A 22,211-nucleotide genomic window follows, 5' to 3' on the forward strand; every position below is an offset into this window, starting at 1 on the left:
CATGGAGTCTATTAACGAAGTTGCACGTTACACCAAGAGCCCATTACACGGTATTGTACACGAACGTTGATGCCAAAGCAAGTTTTCAAATTCGTCATCCAAATAAAGAGATGAAAGATCGATATTTGAAGTGCTTAATAACCTCGTTCCCAGGATCTCTGAGGTAGCCATCCAGGGAACCGTGAAGAAGAGAAACCCTGGAAACTAGGTTGGTGCCTAAGCTGACATTTCTGGTCGTTCCTTTTGGGTTCAGAGCGAGAGATTCAAGTTTGCAATAATGTGGGCTAGAGCTGTCACAAAACGAAGATCATTTGACAACATACATAATAGCTCCTTTGTTATTCAATATAAAATAATCTTTATTTGAAATTCGCAAGCATGAGGGCAAGAGGCGGTAGGGTAAACTTATTGGTGATAATAATCATTGCTTTTCTACTCAGATTGGCGATACCAACGGCGGCTTTGAACCAGCAAGCAGTTTGGAAACAGCAGCTCGAAATGTTTCAGGTTATGAGACATCTCATAACGGATTCTTCGTATGAAGCCCACAGTCAACGACTGAAACAATATTCAATGAATGACATTTCTCCAAAGGCGCTTGTAATCCTCAGAAATACTTGTCTGGTTGTTGTTATCAATGTTTATTTCTTTAAGTTCTGTAGGCGAGGCCAGCAATATCTCACATGGTGAGATCTAAGGGGGAAGAAAATGGCCTGTTAGAACGCTGAAACATTTCAAAACAAAGTCGGTGAATATGTACTATGTAGTTGGTTCCGGAAGTGAATTTAATTAAATAGTAAACTGAAGCAAATTATTAACTTGTCTATTATAAAACTACACGGATGTAATGACATTTATCTAACCAATGTCCTTTTAACAAAGTACAACTTTTGTAGAACTTGAAATCGGTCAAGATTTAAATCTGATGTAAACAGAATTCTCGGCTAATTCACCAAGTGGTGTTCATTTAAAAAAATTCTCACGATCATTCACTGGCCAGGAGTTTTAGATGAACTTTTGGAAAATAAAGTAAGACGATAAAGAATGAACAAAAAAGAACTTGACTCTTGTATACGATCTCAGTTATTTTCAGGGGATAAGTATTATACGCTACATAAATTAAATACAAGCAGCAAATACAGAAGAAAGCGTTGATTACTACTCAACTGAACAACTGTCGCATACCTCACAGCTAAAGTTCTTTCGATTTTCCTCTGGAATTGGTTTTCTGTAGTAGATGGGATCCGCATCGAATTTTCTATACACATAACTCAGCGGCTTGAAAAGTCTGCGGTATGTTCGCGTTACTAAGAAGATAGCAGCAACCAAGAAAACAGCAAAGACGCATGCAGCGTCCAAGGCAATCTGGTAGTGAATTTCAAACGTAATAGAGATAGAAGTCATTTTTGTCTTAAATTTTAACACTCTTACGTGGCAAAGTAGTTAATTTCAGTTTTTTTTTTGTTTGATCCGCTCGCACCTCGTTTCACATCAGATTGTCTGTTTCTCGAGAACTAAAGTTCTGACAAATAAAAAGTTGCTTATTTAGCGACATCTTTCGCTTGTTAAAATGTTGTCATGTGATTGGCTGATTTGAAAGACATCTGCAATTAGGCTGTTTGGAGAAGGAATAGAATCGCGATTATCAAGGGCGAAATACAGGCTAAAAACTTCGCAATATAAGCAGGCGATTCTTCACTTAACTGAAAAAGATAATAGTTCCAAAAACGTGAAATTTATCACGTTCAACTTTAAAACTTTGATCACACCAGAATGTCCTCTCCTGCCAACAGTGTTTTCGATATTTTAGGAACCACCAACGCAAACCTGTAGTGGGCATCCCACGCATACATATAGTGAGCTATATTTAGCGTACAATGCAGTATTTTTAGCGCAGTGTTACTCAATTTAGACTCAGACTCTAAAAGTTTCACTTTCGCTTTCGATTTTCATTTATTCATAGGAAAATAAGCTGGCAAATGAATTATGTATTTGGGGTAGGGATAGTATTGAGTTTTATGGTATGGCATTAATTATTCCTATTTTTGGAAGACTATCAAGAATTCATGTCATGTCCTTTTTAACGGGTTGGTTATTTAAGCCGGAGATTTTTTCCGTAATTACAAAGTTAGAGAACGTTTTGTAAGATATTACGCGATGATCCACAGCTGATCTAGCTTTAAATTTGTGATAAAAGTAATTTATTTAGATTATGATGTTAAATTATCCTGAAGTTTTCAATACAAAGGAATCAAACAAGCAACGAGAAATGGTGAAAGAATAATAATATGCGGTTTAATTCCCATAGAGCTCGCCGGACAGATGAATGCAGCAACAGTGCCCAAGTGATGCAAAACACGGGCAGTCTCTATTAGTCAGTTTGCCTGCTTTCATGCTTTTAATCGGATTATTTTTGTCATCAAAATCCAAAATGAAATATTAGTTTTACAAAACAGTTCGCGCATAACGCTGCGTAAAATAATGATCAGTAAATATTCACAATTTGTTTGTGATTCATGACCAGGCTAATTGATTTGAACACATTTCCATATCATCCTGAAAAGGTACGTGATGTTGCGAGTATAAAGTGATACCTGGGCAAATAATGTCGAAAGGAAGTAAACAAAGCGTTGGCGGGTTGCTTGATTCACGTACAGATGAAGCAGAACCAGAAAATTCAAAGGCCATGGCCAATTAAATCGAAAAAAAAAAAGAAACAAAATAAGGTGCGTTTGTTTTAGAATAAAAATTAGTTTCATCGGCTGATAACTGTCAGCTTTAAATATAGAGGAAAAACTGAGGCCACATTCGTTCTTATATGTTTTTGATCACTCGTTTTATTTCAACAACGCAATAGCGGTAGTCTTGAATCGCCCACAAGTCAAGCTTCGAAAGCTGAGCCCGGAATCGGAGGGAAATGTTTGCGACGCACAAAACCGAGTACGAAGTGAGGCAAATGAGCGCAAGCTCGACTTGTTTCTCGTGTGAAAAAACAGCACTGCGACTACGTATAAGGCTACAACTGTGAAGGGCTTTGAGAAAGTCTAGCGGATAAGATAGGGCTGGACTCCGTTTTCAAATTTCTTTAGTCTGAACAAATGCATGTTATTCGACGAAAACGACACTGGAGTGTTTCCATCGTAACCGTGTGGCCTACTAGAGGCTAAAACGAGCTGAAACGCAGATCAGCGTCGACGGGGTATAAACGTGTCACGAGCTGTCTGCGGAAATGTATGACTCTGTAATTTATCCCACACGGCGACCAACAATTAACGGGGTTTCATGTTTCACTAGAGTAGTATAATTCATGGTAGGGCACATTTAGTCGCCTTCCCCTTCACTCCTTAAATGTTAACCGCAAGCAAACAGCAGGAAATAAATGCTACTGTAACCGCAAGCAAACACAGTATATAAAATTTAACCGCAAGCAAACGACAGTAAATAAAAGCAAACTATATATGTGTCCGACCATGAATTATATCCCATACAAACATCCAAATCAATGAAGAAAGTGCACTCTTCGAGTTCTTTTTTTGATATAAAAGGCACTTCAACTATTGCATTTATTTCGAGACGTAACGAGTTCTGTTGTGTAGCGTTTTATCATTATAACTGTGACTAGTTACGTTACGTAACGTTATACTCAGTATAATAGGGAACGTAAGGCTGGTTTTCACCAGAGCATAAGCACAAGCACAAACATAAGCATAAGCACACAAGTGAACACAGCCGCGACATAGGCATAAACATAAGCATAAGCAGAATCATAAGAAGAACGAACCCACTTGTTTGTCTTGTGCAGTTTTCACTATTAACGCACTCCGGCGACATAACTGCCGGCATAAGCATAAGCACAAGAGAATCAGACCTGTTCGTTTCTCTTGTGCTTATGCTTATGTCGAGCGCATTACTAGTGAAAATAGCACAAGGCAAATAAGTGGGTTCGTTCTTCTTATGCTTCCGCTTATGCTTGTGCTTGTGCTTATGCTCTAGTAAAAACCAGCCTTTAAGGAAACCACAACGGCAACAGCAACGTCGCCAGTCAAAAGGTTTAATGAGCAATACAATGGCTGTGCACGTTCATTATAACATAACATAACACAACACAACACAACACGACACGACACGACACGACACGACACGACACGACACGACACGACACAACAGAACAGAACAGAACAGAACATAACATAACATAACATAATATAACAATACAATGGCTGTGCACGTTCATTATAATTCTTAATGTTTTGCCGCCCTCTGCAAAAAAAAAAAAAAAACACAAGAAATGACCAAATTCTGCGTTGTACGGAAAACGTGAACCACGGCATAGCGGATAATTTTTAAAATTTACATTTCGAATATTACGGTGTGTTCCATATTTAGCTTCGATATAGTTTTGACAAAGAGAAACAGATTAAACGACTTTATAGTGTCGCAAGATTAGTAGGTAAAATATAAATTCATTTTTAAATCGACATTTATTATTGTCCTCGCCGTCGACGTCGTAGCTATCCCTAATATATGTCTTGAATGAAGCTACCGCGTTACTGTACGTGATGAAATACAACGCGAAAACAAAAGCAAACTCAGATCCACATGCATGTGTTTTAAGGCAGGTGCTGACGGTTTGTGTCATCAGGTATATAAATTAATTTGCTATAGGTGGACTACGATTGGCGCAATAATATTAATCAAACAAAACCATATAAAAAAGAAAACAAAAACCAAATCCAATAGCTAATTTACCTGAGAATAAAAGTGAAGTCGATCGTGAATATCTCTACCTCGCTACAAACTGGCACTGAAAGTTATATTATCCCACGTGGCTATCTTCTCCCCATGAATCGTTGATGCAATTTGGAGGAAATGTTTGATGGAATATTGCTGTTCATCAGTACTAACACGAAAATATGAATGTGGATCTTTGAAAACAAGTTTAAGAGTACGAATCTGAATATGAAGTTGCCTGATTCGGGGCAGTTACTTCGTTCAAAAGAAGTTCGTCATTGTCAAGAATTTAGAAAACGTCTCTTTACACGTTAGCTGTTCTTAAAATCATCTCCTAGAAACGTTTTTCTTTGTTATGGTGTATTACTTCACCTCTACCGCCATCGAGCTGTGAAGGCTTCAAACTTCCTCCAATAAATTGAAAAATTAATCATACTTAGCCATGGTATGTCGTCTTATGTGCTACCTAAACACGAAGCGAATAATGTATATATGTACGGGATATCGAGTCCAGTTTTCTTGTATAAACGCTGGAAAAAAATCTGCCTTGTAGACCCGGGCTTATTGGAGTCGGCGTATATCGGGGCTGTCGTTTTTCATCATTTTTTGTGGACTAATTTTCCTGCCGTCACTGAATTAAAGAAATTTTACTTGAAGACCAACAAACAAGGCAAAAATGTCACGGAATTCGTCTATACTCTAATTAGAGGAATATTCAGTGGTACTCAGTCGAGTGTAAAGTGCCAAAGGTCAACTTTCGGCTTTGTCTCACCCCCCTATACAGATTGGTACTTTTAGCCCGTCTTAAAGATCTTGGAATAACTAGCAGACGTTTTGATCTTTGGGAATTAGGTACTAAGGGTTCGGGTTATGAAAACAAAACAAAAAACGCCGCACCTGTAAAACACGCCCGTTGCGTTGATTTCAATCTCAACCTGGTTAACGGCGCGGCGTTTTATTTGAATCCAGCTAGCCATTATTTGAACCCATGGCTCAGCTAAAATGGCGGCAATACGATAATCGTCAACCTTTTATTGATTTATGTACAAGAACATGAGTTTCTCAGAATATATGGAATAAACTAGCAGCAGAGTCTCAAAATTTTCTAAAAAATAATGGCAGCTTTGAACTATCAAACGTTTAAGAAAAGCCTTTTGGGAGTAATATCACAGTTTTAAACATTCTCTCTTTAATTAAATGAATGCACAACAAATTGTTCTTGGAATGAATCCCGTAGTCCTCGCATTCTTTGTTAAACTGTTTCTCTTCAAAGACGTCTATAATCTTCAGAAATGCTATGTTGATTCTTGCCATCAATCTTTATTTCCTGGAGTTCTGTAGGCAAGGCTGTCGAAGTCCCACATTGTGATGGAAGCTTGAAAATTAACGAGCACAAGAGTTATTCAAGACAAGTTAATTAAAAATAATAATAAAATAAGGGCGTCGAGTAGGAGCAAAACTGAGTTTTCATCTTAGTCTATTTGCCCGAAAGATGGTTTTCGGCAACCGAATAAGGAATTTGTAGGTAAAAAAATACCCTCACTAGAAATTTCAATGGCTTCAAAGTAGCTATAAGTAGGAACTTTTGCAAAAACGAAAACATGTAAGATGGAACAAATTTTTATAGCACGAAAATGTCGAGCTTTGTCATTTTGAAAATAAATTCAACTGTCGACTTATATTCAGAGTTTTCAGCCTGTCTATGCATCTACTCTCAATTCTTTATAAGGCGTTGCAGCGAAAACGTATTCGAGTAACTCTAACCAAAGTTCACTCAATGCGACTTCGACTGAAATCTTGAGCATGCGTACTGCTCCAACGCACGTTAAATGACGAGAGCAATAAACGTACAGAAAATAAGGAGTTGCTTGTTGAAGCTTTTAATTAATCTTGTTTTCTACGAGTGAAACTTATTTTTTTTGCGAGAAAACAAGTGATCATGGACTTAAGCCTATCGTGGTAAATTAAGATTACTGAACAACACTCGATTTGTTTTTGGCTTTTTGTTGAAATGCCTACGTATTCATATATTACACGCGCGATTAAACTAAGGCCTGAGAGAAAATATGAGCTTAGCTCGAAAACAACTGTTCAAAGTCACCTTACAAAGGTAGAATTACCTTCCAGTCTTTCTCCTCATTTTCCTCAGGAATTGGCTTCCTGTCCCAAGAAAAATCCATATTGTGTCTTTTGCGATTTACTGGCGTAAAAAGTCTCCGATATCCCCGCGTTACCGCAATGATGGCCACAACCACGAAAACGGCGAGTAAGCCAGTAGTCTCCAAAGTTTCCTTCAAGTTAATCTCAAAGTTAATTGCGAGAGAGCACATTTTTGTTAAAACTGAATGCTTTTACGCGATAGCCAACACCAGTCAGTATACGGCTTTGTAAGATCGTTTTGCGGGTCGTCGCGTCCAAAATCGTCCCTTAGTTCAAAATTAACATTCTGACAAAGAGTAACTGCTTATTTGACCTTAAATATGCCGTAATGTGATTGGCTGATTTGGGAGACATCTGCAAGTTGGTTGTCTGGCCTGGGCATGAATCGGGAGCATAAACGGTGAAACACAAGACCACAAGACCACTATGAGCAGGGTATATCCCATTAATTAAAGAAAGGGAGCAAGAGCTACGTAAAAAGTTAAATACCACTCATTAAGCAGCTAACATCACGCTAAATTTCCTTCTTTTCGCTCTTTTTCAATATCATTCTTCGCGCCTCCAACTCTAACTCATCGTGGTCATCCCACGCATGTCAAAGGCTATATTTAGTCCTCCACGAGGTATTTTTAGCTGAATTGTGCCCAAAATAGACCTATTTTTGTGACAGCCCTTAGTCAGCTCTTTTGTTTTATTTCTAGCCATCATTAATTTCAACTCTGGCTTTTATTGGCTTAAAAAATACTAACAGCTTAGTTCTCTTGTAATTGTAATTTTCAATGTTGAAAAAGTAGGGAAGGGTTATATTTACAAGCCTATTTAAAATCACCTTTAGGTGGACTTGGCAAGTGCGTTCAGTTGTTCTGCATTGGACAATGTCTCCTTTTCTGAATAAAATCAAGATGTCTGATCTAAAATGGTCCCGATGTGCCGTGGTTATGAAAAACAACAATCAGAGACCGGAATCGATTTAAAACCACCGCGGAATATACTCTAGTAAACAGTCGAATATATACTTATGCGGAACAACACCAATGTCACACGGACCATGAAAATTTATGCACATCCGATTCACTCTGGTTTTCATTTCCTATTTTATTAATCATCAGAAATGATCAGCCAATATAAACGGTAGGTGTAGAAATAAGATTTTTTAAAACTACGTGGGCATTATTTGTGAAAATTGACTATTGTCTTCGGTTACAGGACGAAACGTTACGAGTGATCACGTAAAAACTCTGAAAATACTACAGTACTACATAGGAGTCTAGAAAATTAAAAGCGCTTGTAACAGTGAAGGTACAAAATAAAAAACGAAAAACAAACTCAAACGAACCGAACGACCGAGCACCACCGCATTTCCTACTGATCACTATCACCTCTTTTCTTCTATCAATTTAATGAGTGCTTACCAGAGTTATCTTACAAAGCATTTCATCATTTGCACAAAGATGTTTGTGCGAAAACTATCTGATCCCATATTAATTTCTATCACATCGAAAGAGGGGTGTCATGGTTAAAAACGTTGGCCAAAATTCTAAGTAGGCAATTATGGATTTTGCCGTTCGTATTTGTAGTGTTGTGAAGTACAAACTAGCCGCATTCACAGTGAACAGTTCAACTGTAACGTCAATGACTGTCCGCTTGAAGACAGAACACGTTTTCATGCAATTTACCAAATTCGCTTTACAGGCAAAACAAAATGACTCATCGCCGTTATGATCTGTCAGCTGCGTCATTCTCCAGACGTGACTAAGCGATATGAAGAAAAATTACCAATTCAAATTTTTTTAAAACTACAGGACACCGAACAATCAGAAGGCTTTCACATAAGCAATATTTCATCCATGTTACAAACGTTTATAAGTTATAAGTTTTGAATTACATGCAGTAGTGTGATAGGTAAAACGAACAGGCAATTATCGGTGGTACAGAGTCTGGGTCGTACGATAGTTATATTGACCTATCGTTTATAATGAAATATAAACACTAGGTTAAAATGTATACAAAATCTTAAAAATTATTCCGCGGTTCTGTCCAGCTTACATTGGAAGGACTCGACAAAGCCGTAGTAGGATTACTTGCCGTTTAACTCGATAGAAACATGGAGATGTTGCTATCTACTTTATAAATTAACGAGACTCCATTAACTCCGATTGAGCTCCTATTCGGCGGGCACCCTTGCCCGAGTTTTATTCAAACACCAATGCAAAATGACCGGTGATTGTATATAGCGTCTTCAAATTTCTCCGGCGTAGGGTGGACAGGGCTTTGTGTATTTGGGTAGTTTCTACTGGACGCCAGAGGAATTTACAATGTAGCGCTGAATTATGTCCTTGAAAGAGTTTATTGAAGAGTGACAAGTCCGGCATACAGTTTAAAAGAGCAGGGGCTTAATTCCGAATACCTTACAGTCCTTACACCTTACAGTGGAAGTTTATTCTATAGCCCTACACCTTTGGGCATTTTTAAGTTAAAAATCAAGAACAATTTTGCTTTCTAAGGTGAAGCGCGCACGATCGTGTAACATCAGCAAATAGACAACAATTGGAGTGTTCAGTAAAGTTAGTTAGAAAGGCAGTCACTCAATGCCAGCCTTGTTTCCAAGGTTACCTTTGTGTGATGAGTGAGCAAGTATGAAAATTTCACGCATGACGAGGGAACGCGTAGAGTCAATAGGGACCTTAAGATACGAGGACGGGAAGGCCAGGACGGGAACGGCAGTGGACGCGGGAAACTTTCGCGGGTCCCGTCGTGTCGCCAAAAACAAAATGCTTAAGATGTGTATTTTTGCAAAGGACGGCGACGTCAATAATTCAAACATCCTTTAGACAATAAAAAAGATGGTAGAAATCTTATCCTATTAAGCTTAAACGATAGTGAACAGCGATGCTGAATTTATTTTTCTTTATAAGCGAAGCAAACATCTGTCAATATTTTAATAGAGAAACCTGAATTTCCGTATGAGAAAATTAAACGAACAATCTGATCGACCTGCTTCAGATGGCTTTTTACCACTGGAGCGTTTGAGAATTCTGTCGCCGAAGAATCCTGACTTTTGGTGAACATTTCAATTTCCATCTGTAATTGTAACAAGCATTATGAAAATAAAACAAACGTTGCATCAAGTTCCGGGTAGTATAAAAAAACAACAACTAAATATCAGTTTGAAAATGTGTATTCTATTTGCTCGACAGACGCTCCATGGCATTCATTCTTACAACATTTTATCGACTGTACTTACACTGATGTATTCTCAATGCATACAGTTTGTACCGAGCTTGCACACTCGTGACAGCGACTGAACAGTGACTGAAACACAAACGAACAGACGAGGAATATTTTTATTCACATTTTGGCATGTCAGCGTGGTATTCTACACTACAATTACCAAAAATGCGAACCTTATAAACATTCCTATCGATGTAACTAAAAATAAAGTCGATAAGAACATTTATCGGGGCAAAACAAGCGCAAAATACTCACGTTTTCGGTGCGACGGCTAGTCGGGCGAAACGACGTCCTCGACGAGACGAGGACGGCAGAGATTAGTGGAGAGTTCTCGTGCGCATGCCCCGTTGAGTAAATTTACTTCCGGTAGCCGTCCAAGCCCTTCCCGTCCTGGTATCTTAAGGTGCCTAATGATTTCTGATGACTGGGTGACGAGTTAGTCGAAAGTTATATTCTGGCGACGACACGATAAGGAGAGGCTCGTGGATGTCAAGGAAAGCTTATGAACTATTTAGGTATTAGCGGGAGACAGACCATTCTAGGTCACTTTTTTCTTCGATTATTTACTGCGCCTTTCAATAACATGCGGACTCTAAACTTCAAAGCTCAACCAACAAATGCGTTTTTCGCTACCGTCAATCAAATGTTCGGCGGCTCCTCCCAGCTTCGAGCGCACGGTTATCAATTCGTTGAGCACAGTTCAGACAACGAAACAGTGCTCGGCAGTAGTCGAAAGCTGGGAGCCGCCGCCTAACATTTGATTTTACGAACAATTGTTACATGCAAATGCTGTAGCTTATTTATTGTACCCTTTCCTCGGCTTCATTAATATATGAGAAATACGTACGCTCCCGATATTTTTTGGCCACACATGAAGGGCGTTTTCTCTGTATCTGGGAGTAGCACAGGTTCCACTATTAGAACCAATAGTTGTAATTTGTGCAGATACAGATTTTGTTGTAAGGATACATTTAATTCTGCATCAGATGACTGATTGACGCATCCTCAATAACATTTTTACATTGAATGTCTCGTGTTGGAGTTGTTTTTTTTTTTTACAGTCGAGTGATCTATGATTTGTAGTAGCCCAACAGGATTCCATGGGTGAGCGGGTGAGTGCTAATTTCTGGTTATGCACTCATTATAGGCTAAATCTGGAGAAAATGATAGTACTTTAAAATGACAATACGTCTTCAGTATAATCATGGATGCTAATAATAAGTTTTGGCAAATATATTTTTACATCTAGCTACATACAGATACATGGAGATTACAAGCCCCCTTACAACCGTTTTTGTCCTACTTTTCATTTCACAGGACTAATTCACATGATAGGGATGAAACTTTGTGTCATTATAAACCAGCTTCTTCTCAGGATGGTTATCCTTTCAAAAAGTATGGAACACTAGAGATTACTCTGTATTTTGTATTTTATCTTCTGAAGGTTTTTTTTCTCTGTTCTTCTTTTCGCAGCTTCCATGCTTCCGTTTAAAGAGAGCGACAAGGACACCACAGATGTATTTAATTCTCGAGACGAGATTTGAGCGACGTGATCTGCAAAAGCAACCAATCAGGAACAAAACCGAAACCAACCAATGACTTTAGTTGGCTTACACGTATTTTCTCGCGCTTCGCATTCGTTGCATGCTATGCTTTCGCTTCAAGATTTGATTGGTACGCATTTTCTATGATGAGCCGGTTTGGAAAACGCCCTAATGTAAAGAATACATCAGTGACACTAGCTAGATGGACAAAAGAAATAAAGAAACAAAGAGGTTTCCTTGCTGGAGAGACGACTTCATGGGACACAAGATCCCTTTACAAGTAGGGCCTGTTCATTTCCCATATGTTGTGTTCCAGGTTTGTTCTGCAAAAACAACAACAACAAAAAAGAAACGTCAAATTTCCAGCTCCAATACACATAATCCATTCCCGAACAGATTGACAGACCTTTTGTTTAATGTTAGTAGTGAGAACTTGACGGCCAGTGTATTTGCTTGGCGACAAGTCGTTGATCGGTGAAGTAGCTTACAGTGATGCGCGTGCCTCTTAAATTTTCGAAGTGAAAGCTTGATGACAAATGTGTAGTGAGAAAATCAAACTTACCAAATGTGGACTCGGATGTATCGTGAGGATGTGCGTTCTTGTATTTCTCTACAAGCTCATGCTTCAATAACCCGTTAAGATCCGCGTTTTCCTACACGATGGTATAGTAAAAGTGAAAGTCGTAAAACCAAAAAAAGTAAGTTAGTATCACACTAAGATACCCTGCATTATCGGTCTTCTGTTCCATAAATAATTGGCAACTGTCTAAATAAAATTATGCATTGAATTCCTTTTATATTCTCCAACTTAAGATAATTTTCCTTTCTTGCTATACCCTGATTTGACTGAAAAACGCCATAATATTTCAGGAAGTTCATCGACACGCTCTTGAATTTCAACGACGACTAACATTTTTTCAACAATATAGGAAGGGTGGGAAATAACGATCTTATTTTGGCTTCTGTTCTAATTAGCCATTATGGTTGTTGTTGTCGAATGCCATATGAGAACTGTAGATACGGAAATTCGTTAAAGACGCTTTTTCCTTCAATCCACGTAGTTCAAACATTTATTTTAGTTGTTTCACATACCTTGTTCGGTTCGTTAGCAGTCCCTTTCATATACTTGGCATTTCCTGACGCGTGAGGAGGTTTTAACGCCTTCTGTGCCTGATTTAACGCTTGCAAGTCAATTCCAACCAAAGGCTGGCGGACCACAGGTGCTGGAGGAACTTGGTGAGGTGGCATTGCATGCTGGGAAGGTACAGTGCCAAAGGGTCTGGGTATAGCAGATGAGATGCTGACCTTGTTACCACTAAGAAGCTGTTTATAAAAACTCTGACGAAGAATGAAAAGCATGGAGGTCACAGTGAATAATGACTTCCGCGGTACGATGTCAATACCAGTGAGTTTGGGGGAACTGAAATGTTTGGATGAATCTGAACCATGTAGCGAAGATTGACGTAGGGACTTCAAGGCTGTGGTCTAAAAAAATTACGAGGAGCCGAAAGGTTCCTAAGCATGAAATCCTGGGTGCCCAACACGTAAGAGTGAGTTTTTCCAGTCGCCCAAAGGCGAAAGTTAGTCGCCTGCGGCACCCGGGCGCTTCTAGTCTGAAGTTGTCCTAGACTTACTAGAAAGTCAAAGATTGTTGCTGGCTATGTGGATGACAGGACACTAGACGTGTACATTCTCGTCTGTCTAAATTCGCGTAATTCACACAATTCTTACCTTACTCAGAGCACGCACGGAACGCGGCGAGTTAACATCAGCCTTAGCAAACTCCATCAAGACGTGGAACATTTTATCCTCATCCTCCAGGGGATCTTAGAACGAGGAAAACATGTAAATGAAAAGCTATGCAACAAGCTTTGCAAGGAAAGTGGCCTTGTTTATATGTACGTGCATGCAGAAAAGTGCATCCACGACCAATACACGCAAACTGAGTCATCGAACCGGCGTACTTTCTGACCAAAGAAAGACACGAGGTAGGACGAGTTCCGAAACTTGTATGTAATTTCACTGACTGACCTAACGTACGATAACTAGTACTTGTATTAAATTTAACCAGCGACTGCGGAGGTGAAAGCGAGGGGAGAAAGAACAAAAAAGACCGCTTACCGTGTGAGTGCGGATCAATGTAAGGATGAGCCAACAGATGTGGAATACTGTAACGTTCTTTTGGGGACCGGCGAAGACATCCCTGAAAAAGAGAATTTTAAAGTACATCAGTCTGTATCTGTCACAACATGATGACACGAATGCGTTTACAAAAGGAAATTGATGGGAAATGTCAAATTTGATAACATTTCGAAGACCAGTAAAAGAGAGTACAGTAAGGGTTATATCAACAATGCGAGCAGGCGCACGCCGCTTACTGCCCGAGATGGTAGGGCGTGAAAGTGAAAGAGTGCTGTAGGTGGATTGCATCAAATTCTGAGGGACTGAAATGTAAACGGCTTGGAGGCCTTAATCAATGGTAGTAAAAACGCGAAAAAAGCTGAAAAGAAATCCTCTTTTTATGACCACCAACATGGCGACTACGATGTCACATGGAAACAAACAATCGGCGCGGACCATTCTCAGTGAAAGGTCAAGTGCACAATTATACTTGTTTAGCTACTTCCTGATTAGTTCATGCCAAGTCGACTTATCAAAAAGTAGCCATATTTTAACCTTACTTCTCTGCAAAAGAAGATGCTCTCCGCTATTTCTCTAGTCCCCTCTCTTTTCAGTCCCTTCTCGTTCTTTCAATTTGAATCTGAACGTTGATAGTCACCCAAATCAAATTCATTTTCAGAAGGAAAGTTTGAGGCAAAAAGCCATTCGACGTTGACCTATCAGTGTCAAATACACATATCCACGTAACGAAACTAACCTTCATGACATCAAGCAGGCGCTTGTCTTTGATATCTGGAAACTCAATCACGTGTGAAGGATCCATAATACATTGCAACTTGACAACGTGATTGGTGATGTGTTGGAAAGGCGTCTTGCCATAAACCATCATATACAGGATACAGCCTAGGGACCACACATCGCTGGCTCGCCCGATCTTGAGGGGGAAACAGAAAGAGTTAACACAAGTCAATAAGGCCAAGGTTATGGACAAGGGTGTGATCTACGAATGGGGAACAATAATTGTATTCAGGGAGTGTGGTGGGTTTGACCAATTACCCCCAAAAATTCCTGCACAGCAAAAAGAAAGAAAAAAAAACTGATGAAAAAAGAAAAAAAAATCGTGCAAGGGGAGCCACGAGAAAAAATAATCGAGCAAGTGCTTTCTACTTATCCCGTGAACAGGCTCCGGCTGCGAGGACCAAAAAGGAACTGGCTGAGAGTGAAGTGGCCGAGAGGAGAACGGTTTTTTTTCCGCTTTCTCTTCACCCCATCCTCGACTAGAGAGCCTGTTCACAGGCTACTTTCTACTATATTCAGGTCCTGTTTTTTGATGTTAAGCTATTGTCCACCGAAAAAAATCATACACGACCAAAAGGTGAGAAAAACATTTAATATTCCAGAAAATTGCCCAACTCCGCCCCCCCTCCAAAAAAATAATGGTCCATCCCTTATAGAAGCTGAACTGATACAGTCTTAATGTCGGCGCCGATTCGGATGATACATCTGAACACCGTTCAATTCTGTCACATGCGACTTTTGTAGCCCCAGGCAACTCCATATCGTATACAACTTTCATCATATGACCTCGACTGCATACATGTATAGTCCGTACCTTCATTCTTGGTTTTGCATTTCCAGCTTTGTCGAACCGAGGAGCGTGAGATATATCTTGAAATGCTTCTGGAGACATAAAGTTTAACGTGCCAACTTGTGTGTTAAGCTCTATGCTTGTCTTGTCTCCCTATAAGAAGCAAGAAAAATCAGCCTTGCACAAGAATTACGTTCAAAACTTCGAGGATAAAATACCCAAGTTTTGAATCAATGTGAACTATTTTAAGCAACAAGAGCGAGCGGAAATGAATCAGAATTTGGTCTTTCTCCTCCGTACTGCTTCGTTCGTTTTACAAAATCCGCTGTGGGACACGAGTGCAGGCGCAAAATTAAAAGAATAACCCTGCGCCTGCACTGCCACTCACATCGCTCAGCGTATTCTCCCAACCCCCAAAATACCTTTGCGCGGATTAAGGCCTCTGCGGAGGGGGGAGGAATTTGGTGGTATCCGTTCTACTTACTTGTAAAGCATTAGCGATCCCGAAATCGATAAGTTTCAGGCGTCCTTCCACCAAAAGGAAGTTGGCGGGCTTTAGGTCACTGTGAATAATTCGCGCCTCATGAATCACGTGCACAGCCTCCAGCATCTGCCGCCAAAACACCTGAAGTTCGTTTTCAGTTATTTTCGTGCGATTTTTCCTCAAGAAACCAGCTAGGTCTATACTTCCGCATTCCATCACCAAAATCAGGTGGCTCTTCTCTTGGCTAAGTTCCCTGTAAGAAGACAGTGAAATTTTTATCGTTGAAAAAAGGTTTAGATTACTAGCTGCGCTGTTATACAACCTGGTGGTGGAATTTCTTCTGATATTCTACATTGAGAGACTGACTCTTAGAAGAAGGCGATGCGCATTTGGAAAGCCGAAAGGGAAAAAGCGAGTCAAAGTACATATAATTAAATGAAAAAAAAGAAAAAGAAAACACGAAAACTACCAAGTACATTTCGCTGAAAAAAGGAAGAATCTGGCGCAGAAAATTGTACAGGAAGTGCACTTGTAGCAGGGTGAAGGAAAGAAGCAAAATGTTGAGAGAAAGCACGTGAAGTGTAATACACGAGTTCAAACACCTCCTGCAGATCTGACTTTCTTCAGAAAAGTAGGCCTAATGGGACAAAGCCAACAAAACTACACATCCTATACAGTCTAAGAATTGGATGATGTAAAGCTGAGGAATTCCAGACCGTGCGTGCACTCACCAGTCATACAGCTTGACGATGTTATCATTTCCCTGCAGTCGCTCCAGCAATTGAACTTCGTTTATATAACTCTGAACTATGAAGTCGTCAGCTTCTTCTAAATTCACGTACTTTATTGCACATATTCTTTTGCCATCGAATGCTTGGAACACCTGTAAGTGTAATAGAACACATATAGACACGAGATTCGCACTAGCTCACATTTACTGTGATTTTACCCTTTTAATCTCTTTGTTTAATACCCTTCGGGTCTGTTTTAAATGATTTGCTATGTTGTTTTTACTCTTTCTTTGCAATGAACCTCCTTGATTCGCATTCGCATCGTTCTTATTCGGCCATTTTTCCTATTTCCCGATAACTTCTTGAACCTTTCTTGATTTCTCTTAAAGATTCGAGCTTTGGGGAGTGTATAAAAAAGTAAATGTATACAAAAAAATTAGGAAAACAGAGAGACTGGTTATAGATTAGTTTTACGTTGCCACCATCGTCGTGCAAAGTACATGTAGAATCGAGATATTTTAATGACTGCAGCAACGAGAACCTGTCGGGGAATCTTAAACCACATTTATTGGTGCACGTACTTGTAGGTGTACTCTAAACGAAACGACATTTCCAGCACCTTACATGTTAGTGTAAAACAAATCACTCTTTTGAAAACTAACCTTGCTGGACCCTCCCTTGCCAATAGTTCCCAACTTCTGGTACGATTTGCCCTTCACTACAATAGTGTCCTGGGGAGCCTGGGCGACCACGACCGCAGGCCTGGCAAACTGCATATCTGAGGGGTATCCTGGGACGTGACCAACACTATGGAATTGAACTGGAATCGTTGATGGTTGGCTTCCGTGACTGACTTGAGGAGTATTCTGTTGAGAAAAAGAGCCATATCCAGAAACAACTGGTGTGATCGAACTTGACGTTTGTCGCTGAATTGTACATGATCCGTTGATGTTGTTGGAGGGCGTAACCACTTGCGTTGTTGGTACTTGTTGCGGCGTTTGCTGTCGGCTTAAATTAACAGCATCCGCCTGCTGTCTGCTCAAGTTATTTAGCGTTGCTGAATGAGCGTTTGTAGCAAATGAGTGCGACCCTTCTTGTGTACCGCTATTCTGCTGCTGGTTACAGACTTGGCCTTCTGTCGTCTTTGAAGTGAAGACACGCTGTGATTCAACAGTTGCGTTCCCTGTATCCCTTTCCAGACTGTGACTGCAGGCTTCCTTTACGGGCTCACGAGTATGAAGTCTTTGGTCGATCTCACGGTCTGTTTCCGAGTTTGACGAAGCAGTACGTGCACTGCTACCTTCCAAGTGGTGTTCCTGGCTGCCGGACACCACTGCTGGCTCAAAACTTTGGCGAGACTCATCCACGGTGTATTCCAGTTCAGTAATTCCATCCAACTCATCACCAGGTTCTCTCACTGCTGGAAGCGGCATCTTGACTCTCATTGGAAGACCAAAAGTTATTCCTGCCCCTCCCGGGCCACGCCTTGTCTTGTTGCGCCGAACTGACAGATTCATACAGGCTGCAAGACTGTCTTTACCTAGTGTACAAGTATAGGAAAACTTGACATGAACAAAATAGCTTGGTCAAATTTCTTGGGATCTTGACTAAACATACTATGACTTTTCAACAGATATGAGTATCTGTACTATAGAGGTAGAAATTAGATGTCTTGAGTTTTAATTACTCTGGGACCGAGTGAACTGCCTGTAAATATATAGAGGTGACATTGGAGGTGTCCACAAGGATAGGTTGGACTAACCTGATCTGAAGTCTGGTGTAGATTTTACTGATGGTTTCTGAGTGGACATGCTGCCCCTCTGCCAGTGATTGCCAGTGGATGCCTGGAGGGGAATGGTGTCTGCCTCGTCACTGCTGCTGCTGCTGTTACTCCGTCTACAACTTAGCTGCTTCTTACCACAACTCTCAAGGACACTGGGAAGCTTGAATGATATCACAGCACTTGTGTTGTCAGAAAATCTTGATGAGCCAGTTAATAGTGCACTATTACCTGTTGAGCTGTCATCACCTTTATTGGGTGCAGAACATGACATTGATCAATGTTTTAGAAAATACTTTCCAAGGGAAGAGGACAATTTACTCCAAATTTAACACATGGAGTATACCGTTAGGATCCTACTCTATTACCCATTGCAGTTAGTACTGGTGCCACACTTTTCAATATCAGTGTATCGTTCAAGTAGCATAACATACTGCAAAGTCTGGAATTACACCCCGCCTCCTCTCCACCTAAATAACACCCCTCTTATCGGCCAAATGTTGGAACAAGCACCCCTTCACCTCCACCATTTGTAATAATTGCAAAGATTGAATATAGTCTTGGTCATGTTTAATCACTGTACTCATCAGCATTTTTTTGCAATCATTGGTGTTTCTGTTCATTGCGTCTTCGCAGTACAAGAAACCAGTTTCTTTGCTTTTAAATTCCATCTTAGTTCCTTCATGTGCAAGATTCCTTCTTTCAATATTTTCACTATTGCTGTGTTTTTAATGTGTCGCTTTCGTTGTTGTCGTCATCATCATCATCATCATCATCATCGTCATCATCATCATCTCTTTTCACACCAATCTAAGCACTGATACACACAAGGCCTCTTCAAGGGACACTACATTTACTGTACCATAATATATAAACTGAAGTCACCACTTAAGTGTACAAGTATGTACCTTTACCTGTACTCAAAGGTGACAAATCCACTGATGACTCACTACTCTTTTGTTGCACTCTGTATGCAAAACCAGTCAGCTCCTCACAGTCATCAAGTAACACTTTCTTTCCTGCCACAAAGTTATCATAAGCTTTTATCAGCAACTCTTTGGGCTGTGCCCCAACGTCCTTTCCTTTACGTAGCAGGCCTCGACATTTGCTTTTGTTGCCTGCAACGAAAAAAAAGGTTTGATCTGTTGTGTGAAGTATGTTGTATATACAGGTATATAGGTTATGCAACTTCTTTCTATGTGCTTTGTAATCATAAACTAAGGTGGATTAGGTCAAAAAATGCAAAATAAAAAAACACCCCTCATTCAGGTTAACCCTTATATAGGTTACATGACTTATTTCTACATGCATTGTAATCATAAACTACAGCTGTAAGGTGGATTAGGTCACAAAATTTAATTTAAAAAAAACACCCCTCATTCAGGATTCAGTTTTCATGTGCAAATAACTAATATGGATATATGAATATATAATATGAAAGGAAGAATTGGATTCAAACCTGTTGAAAGCTCAAACTGAGCCCAAGCAACAAAAACAATAGCAAAGTGTTTGGCATTGCTTCTTGCCAACTGGAATGTACTCCTTGCATCATCCTCAGATACTCTCCTGTAACAAACAGTTACAACAAAATCATTATCACAAAGTTTACTTTTCTTATAATGTGCTGGTTTTGCACAAATTTATAAGAATTTTTACACCCTACCAAACGTTGCATCAGTAAATGACCATCAGGTCGATCTTTTGACAGAGTTACAAACTGGAGTTTGAACATGCACAGTGAGCAATTTGTTAAGGCACTGTCAGTAACAGTAAACTTGCTCCTGAGCATTGTTGCTACATGTATATGTTAACACTAGAGTGTTTTTGAGAATGCTTCTTCTTCTTCTTGTGCTATTTCTGTTATGTAATTATACAGTGTACATTAATATCTCAACTTAAATGCATGCACTTGAGCATGGCGACTGGACTGTTAACAAATAATAATTACAGGTCTTGAGGAGACACTAACGTTTGAAGTTTTGCAAAATCCACAAGGAGTTGAGCATAGGAAAAATTCTTCTTATTTTCCTCAGCTGGAATCTGACTCACAGCTCTTTCATAGAGATATAGTAGATGACGACAGCTCTCATCAGTAAGACCAGCAGCTGTCTTCGATTGCTGCAGGGCCAAAAATTCCAGCCATTCTTCAGGTCTGTTGCCATTACTTTGAATTTTCTGTATTGCTGTGGTCTCAGGATCCATTTTTATTATTTTCTATTGACTAACAGCAAAATGCTCAGCAACTAAACTTCAAATTTTGTCAGCATAGGCACCAGTAACAAACCCTGTTAGGAAACTAGAAGAATAAAAAGGAGTTACTTCATAAGACAGAACAGTAACTATTGAATGCTACTTGTTGAATGGCATGAATCCATGTAACTGCAATCCCTGTACCTAAACATTATCGTTTGCATACAATTTTGTGAGTCTTGTTCTGTTTGTAAATGATGTTCCTGTGTGAAGGATTTAAAATGAAAGACATTCTATGCACAATGACATACATGTAATGGAGCAATAAGTAAACCTGTCCTTACTTGAACTTTTATTGTTGGGAGAAAAAGATTCAATACACAATTAAGCTAAGAGTCACATATTGTTCTTTCACACACCTTTACACTGAACTAATCCAGCTACACATTCTCAAGGTTTATTAAAACACAGTAAACTTTATAACTTTAGCCTATAGCTTATATTATTTATGTAAAATTATGAATTTGAGTCTGACATTGTGCCATACAAATATACCCCAGGATAAACACGACAAATATCAGCAGTTTGCCTTGTGGGCCATCCAGGTAGGAACGACCCTGAGAAAGAGAGCTTTTTAATCTGTGTGACTGTACAGTGAGATTGTCAAGACTGCCCTCACCAGCATCTATATATACCGTAACCCAGCGTGATCAAACAATAAGTTAACTACCATCAATTGCTATCGGCCAATCGATGACCAGTTATCGATAATCACAAGCTTGATTCCTCAGTTGCCATTGATTATTATTGACTATCGTTTGCTGTCAAGCAGATTGTTTTTGATCAAATCTCGATCAATAATCTACCCGCATGGGTAATTCAGTTCGGGTTGCGGTCACGTATGTTCCCGGTGACTTTTGCACAAACAGCCCAGGGAAATATGTGTCAAGTTATTTTGACCATCAACCAGGTGGTAATTAAAGGGTACCATCCATGGCAATCGATGACAACCGATGAAAATCAACGAGAATCAATAACAATTGATGATAATCAATTGCAATCGATTGCAATCGATAATAATAAAACACAGATTTTTGGCCCATCGATTGGCCATCGATTTCCGATATCAATCGATTAATTGTTATCGATTGTCATCGATTGCCATCGATTGATCACGCTGGGATATATCAAGACAACTTAAACACAAGTTTACTATGTATCAATTCTTGAAACGTTCTCTATAGCTTGTGATGTCCATTTTATATAGGTAGATGGAAAAAGCGTCCATAAAACTTTTAGAAGTCTTCAACAAGCTTCTACAGATGTAAACTTTTATGTTGATCGGTCAAATGGACTTTTTGAATGAGCGAATTACCAAATGAACACACATGCATATTAAGCTTCTATCCTGCCAGCAACAGTTCTTTGTTTAAGTTTCTTTGCGTAAATTGTGCAGTCCATATCAAGCAAGACATAACAACGTTTCATTGCGGAAAAAAATTCAACGGAATGGTAAAGTTTCGAGGTACTTACCACGGCCATGAAAACTACCAAGCAACCCTACGCCATCTTGTTTCTTCTTTGATGTTGTTCATGGATTCACGTGAAGCCGTCTTCGAAAAAAGCTGTTATTTGATTGGTTTAGCGAAGT

The 22,211-nt window shown here is 39.6% G+C and overlaps 1 protein-coding gene and 1 long non-coding RNA gene across 2 annotated transcripts; both read right to left on the reverse strand.

The window, feature by feature from the left end:
* Positions 1-5,743: 5,743 nt before the first annotated feature.
* On the reverse strand, positions 5,744-11,033 carry LOC149102149 (uncharacterized). The gene is made up of 5 exons (XR_016202471.1): positions 10,378-11,033; positions 10,136-10,203; positions 7,721-9,972; positions 6,852-7,022; positions 5,744-6,106 (listed from the first exon to the last, which is right to left on the reverse strand). It is a non-coding gene; the product is annotated as an uncharacterized LOC149102149 (long non-coding RNA).
* Positions 11,034-11,340: 307 nt separating this feature from the next.
* LOC110048986 (dual specificity protein kinase TTK-like) lies at positions 11,341-22,177 on the reverse strand. Its single transcript, XM_089275038.1, has 15 exons — positions 22,094-22,177; positions 20,340-20,666; positions 19,830-19,936; positions 19,285-19,488; positions 18,353-18,619; positions 17,253-18,130; positions 16,591-16,742; positions 15,860-16,112; positions 15,400-15,528; positions 14,545-14,721; positions 13,788-13,869; positions 13,398-13,492; positions 12,759-13,004; positions 12,229-12,319; positions 11,341-11,989 (listed from the first exon to the last, which is right to left on the reverse strand). Exons 2-15 carry the CDS (start codon positions 20,570-20,572, stop codon positions 11,958-11,960), a joined length of 2,946 nt encoding a protein of 981 aa, XP_089131164.1. The 5' UTR covers positions 20,573-20,666; positions 22,094-22,177; the 3' UTR covers positions 11,341-11,957.
* Between the last annotated feature and the right edge of the window lie 34 nt (positions 22,178-22,211).

The sequence above is a fragment of the Orbicella faveolata genome, unplaced genomic scaffold (genome assembly GCF_042242905.1).
Source record: "Orbicella faveolata isolate gen_17 unplaced genomic scaffold, um_ofav_v1 contig_36, whole genome shotgun sequence".
Taxonomy (NCBI): domain Eukaryota; kingdom Metazoa; phylum Cnidaria; class Anthozoa; order Scleractinia; family Merulinidae; genus Orbicella; species Orbicella faveolata.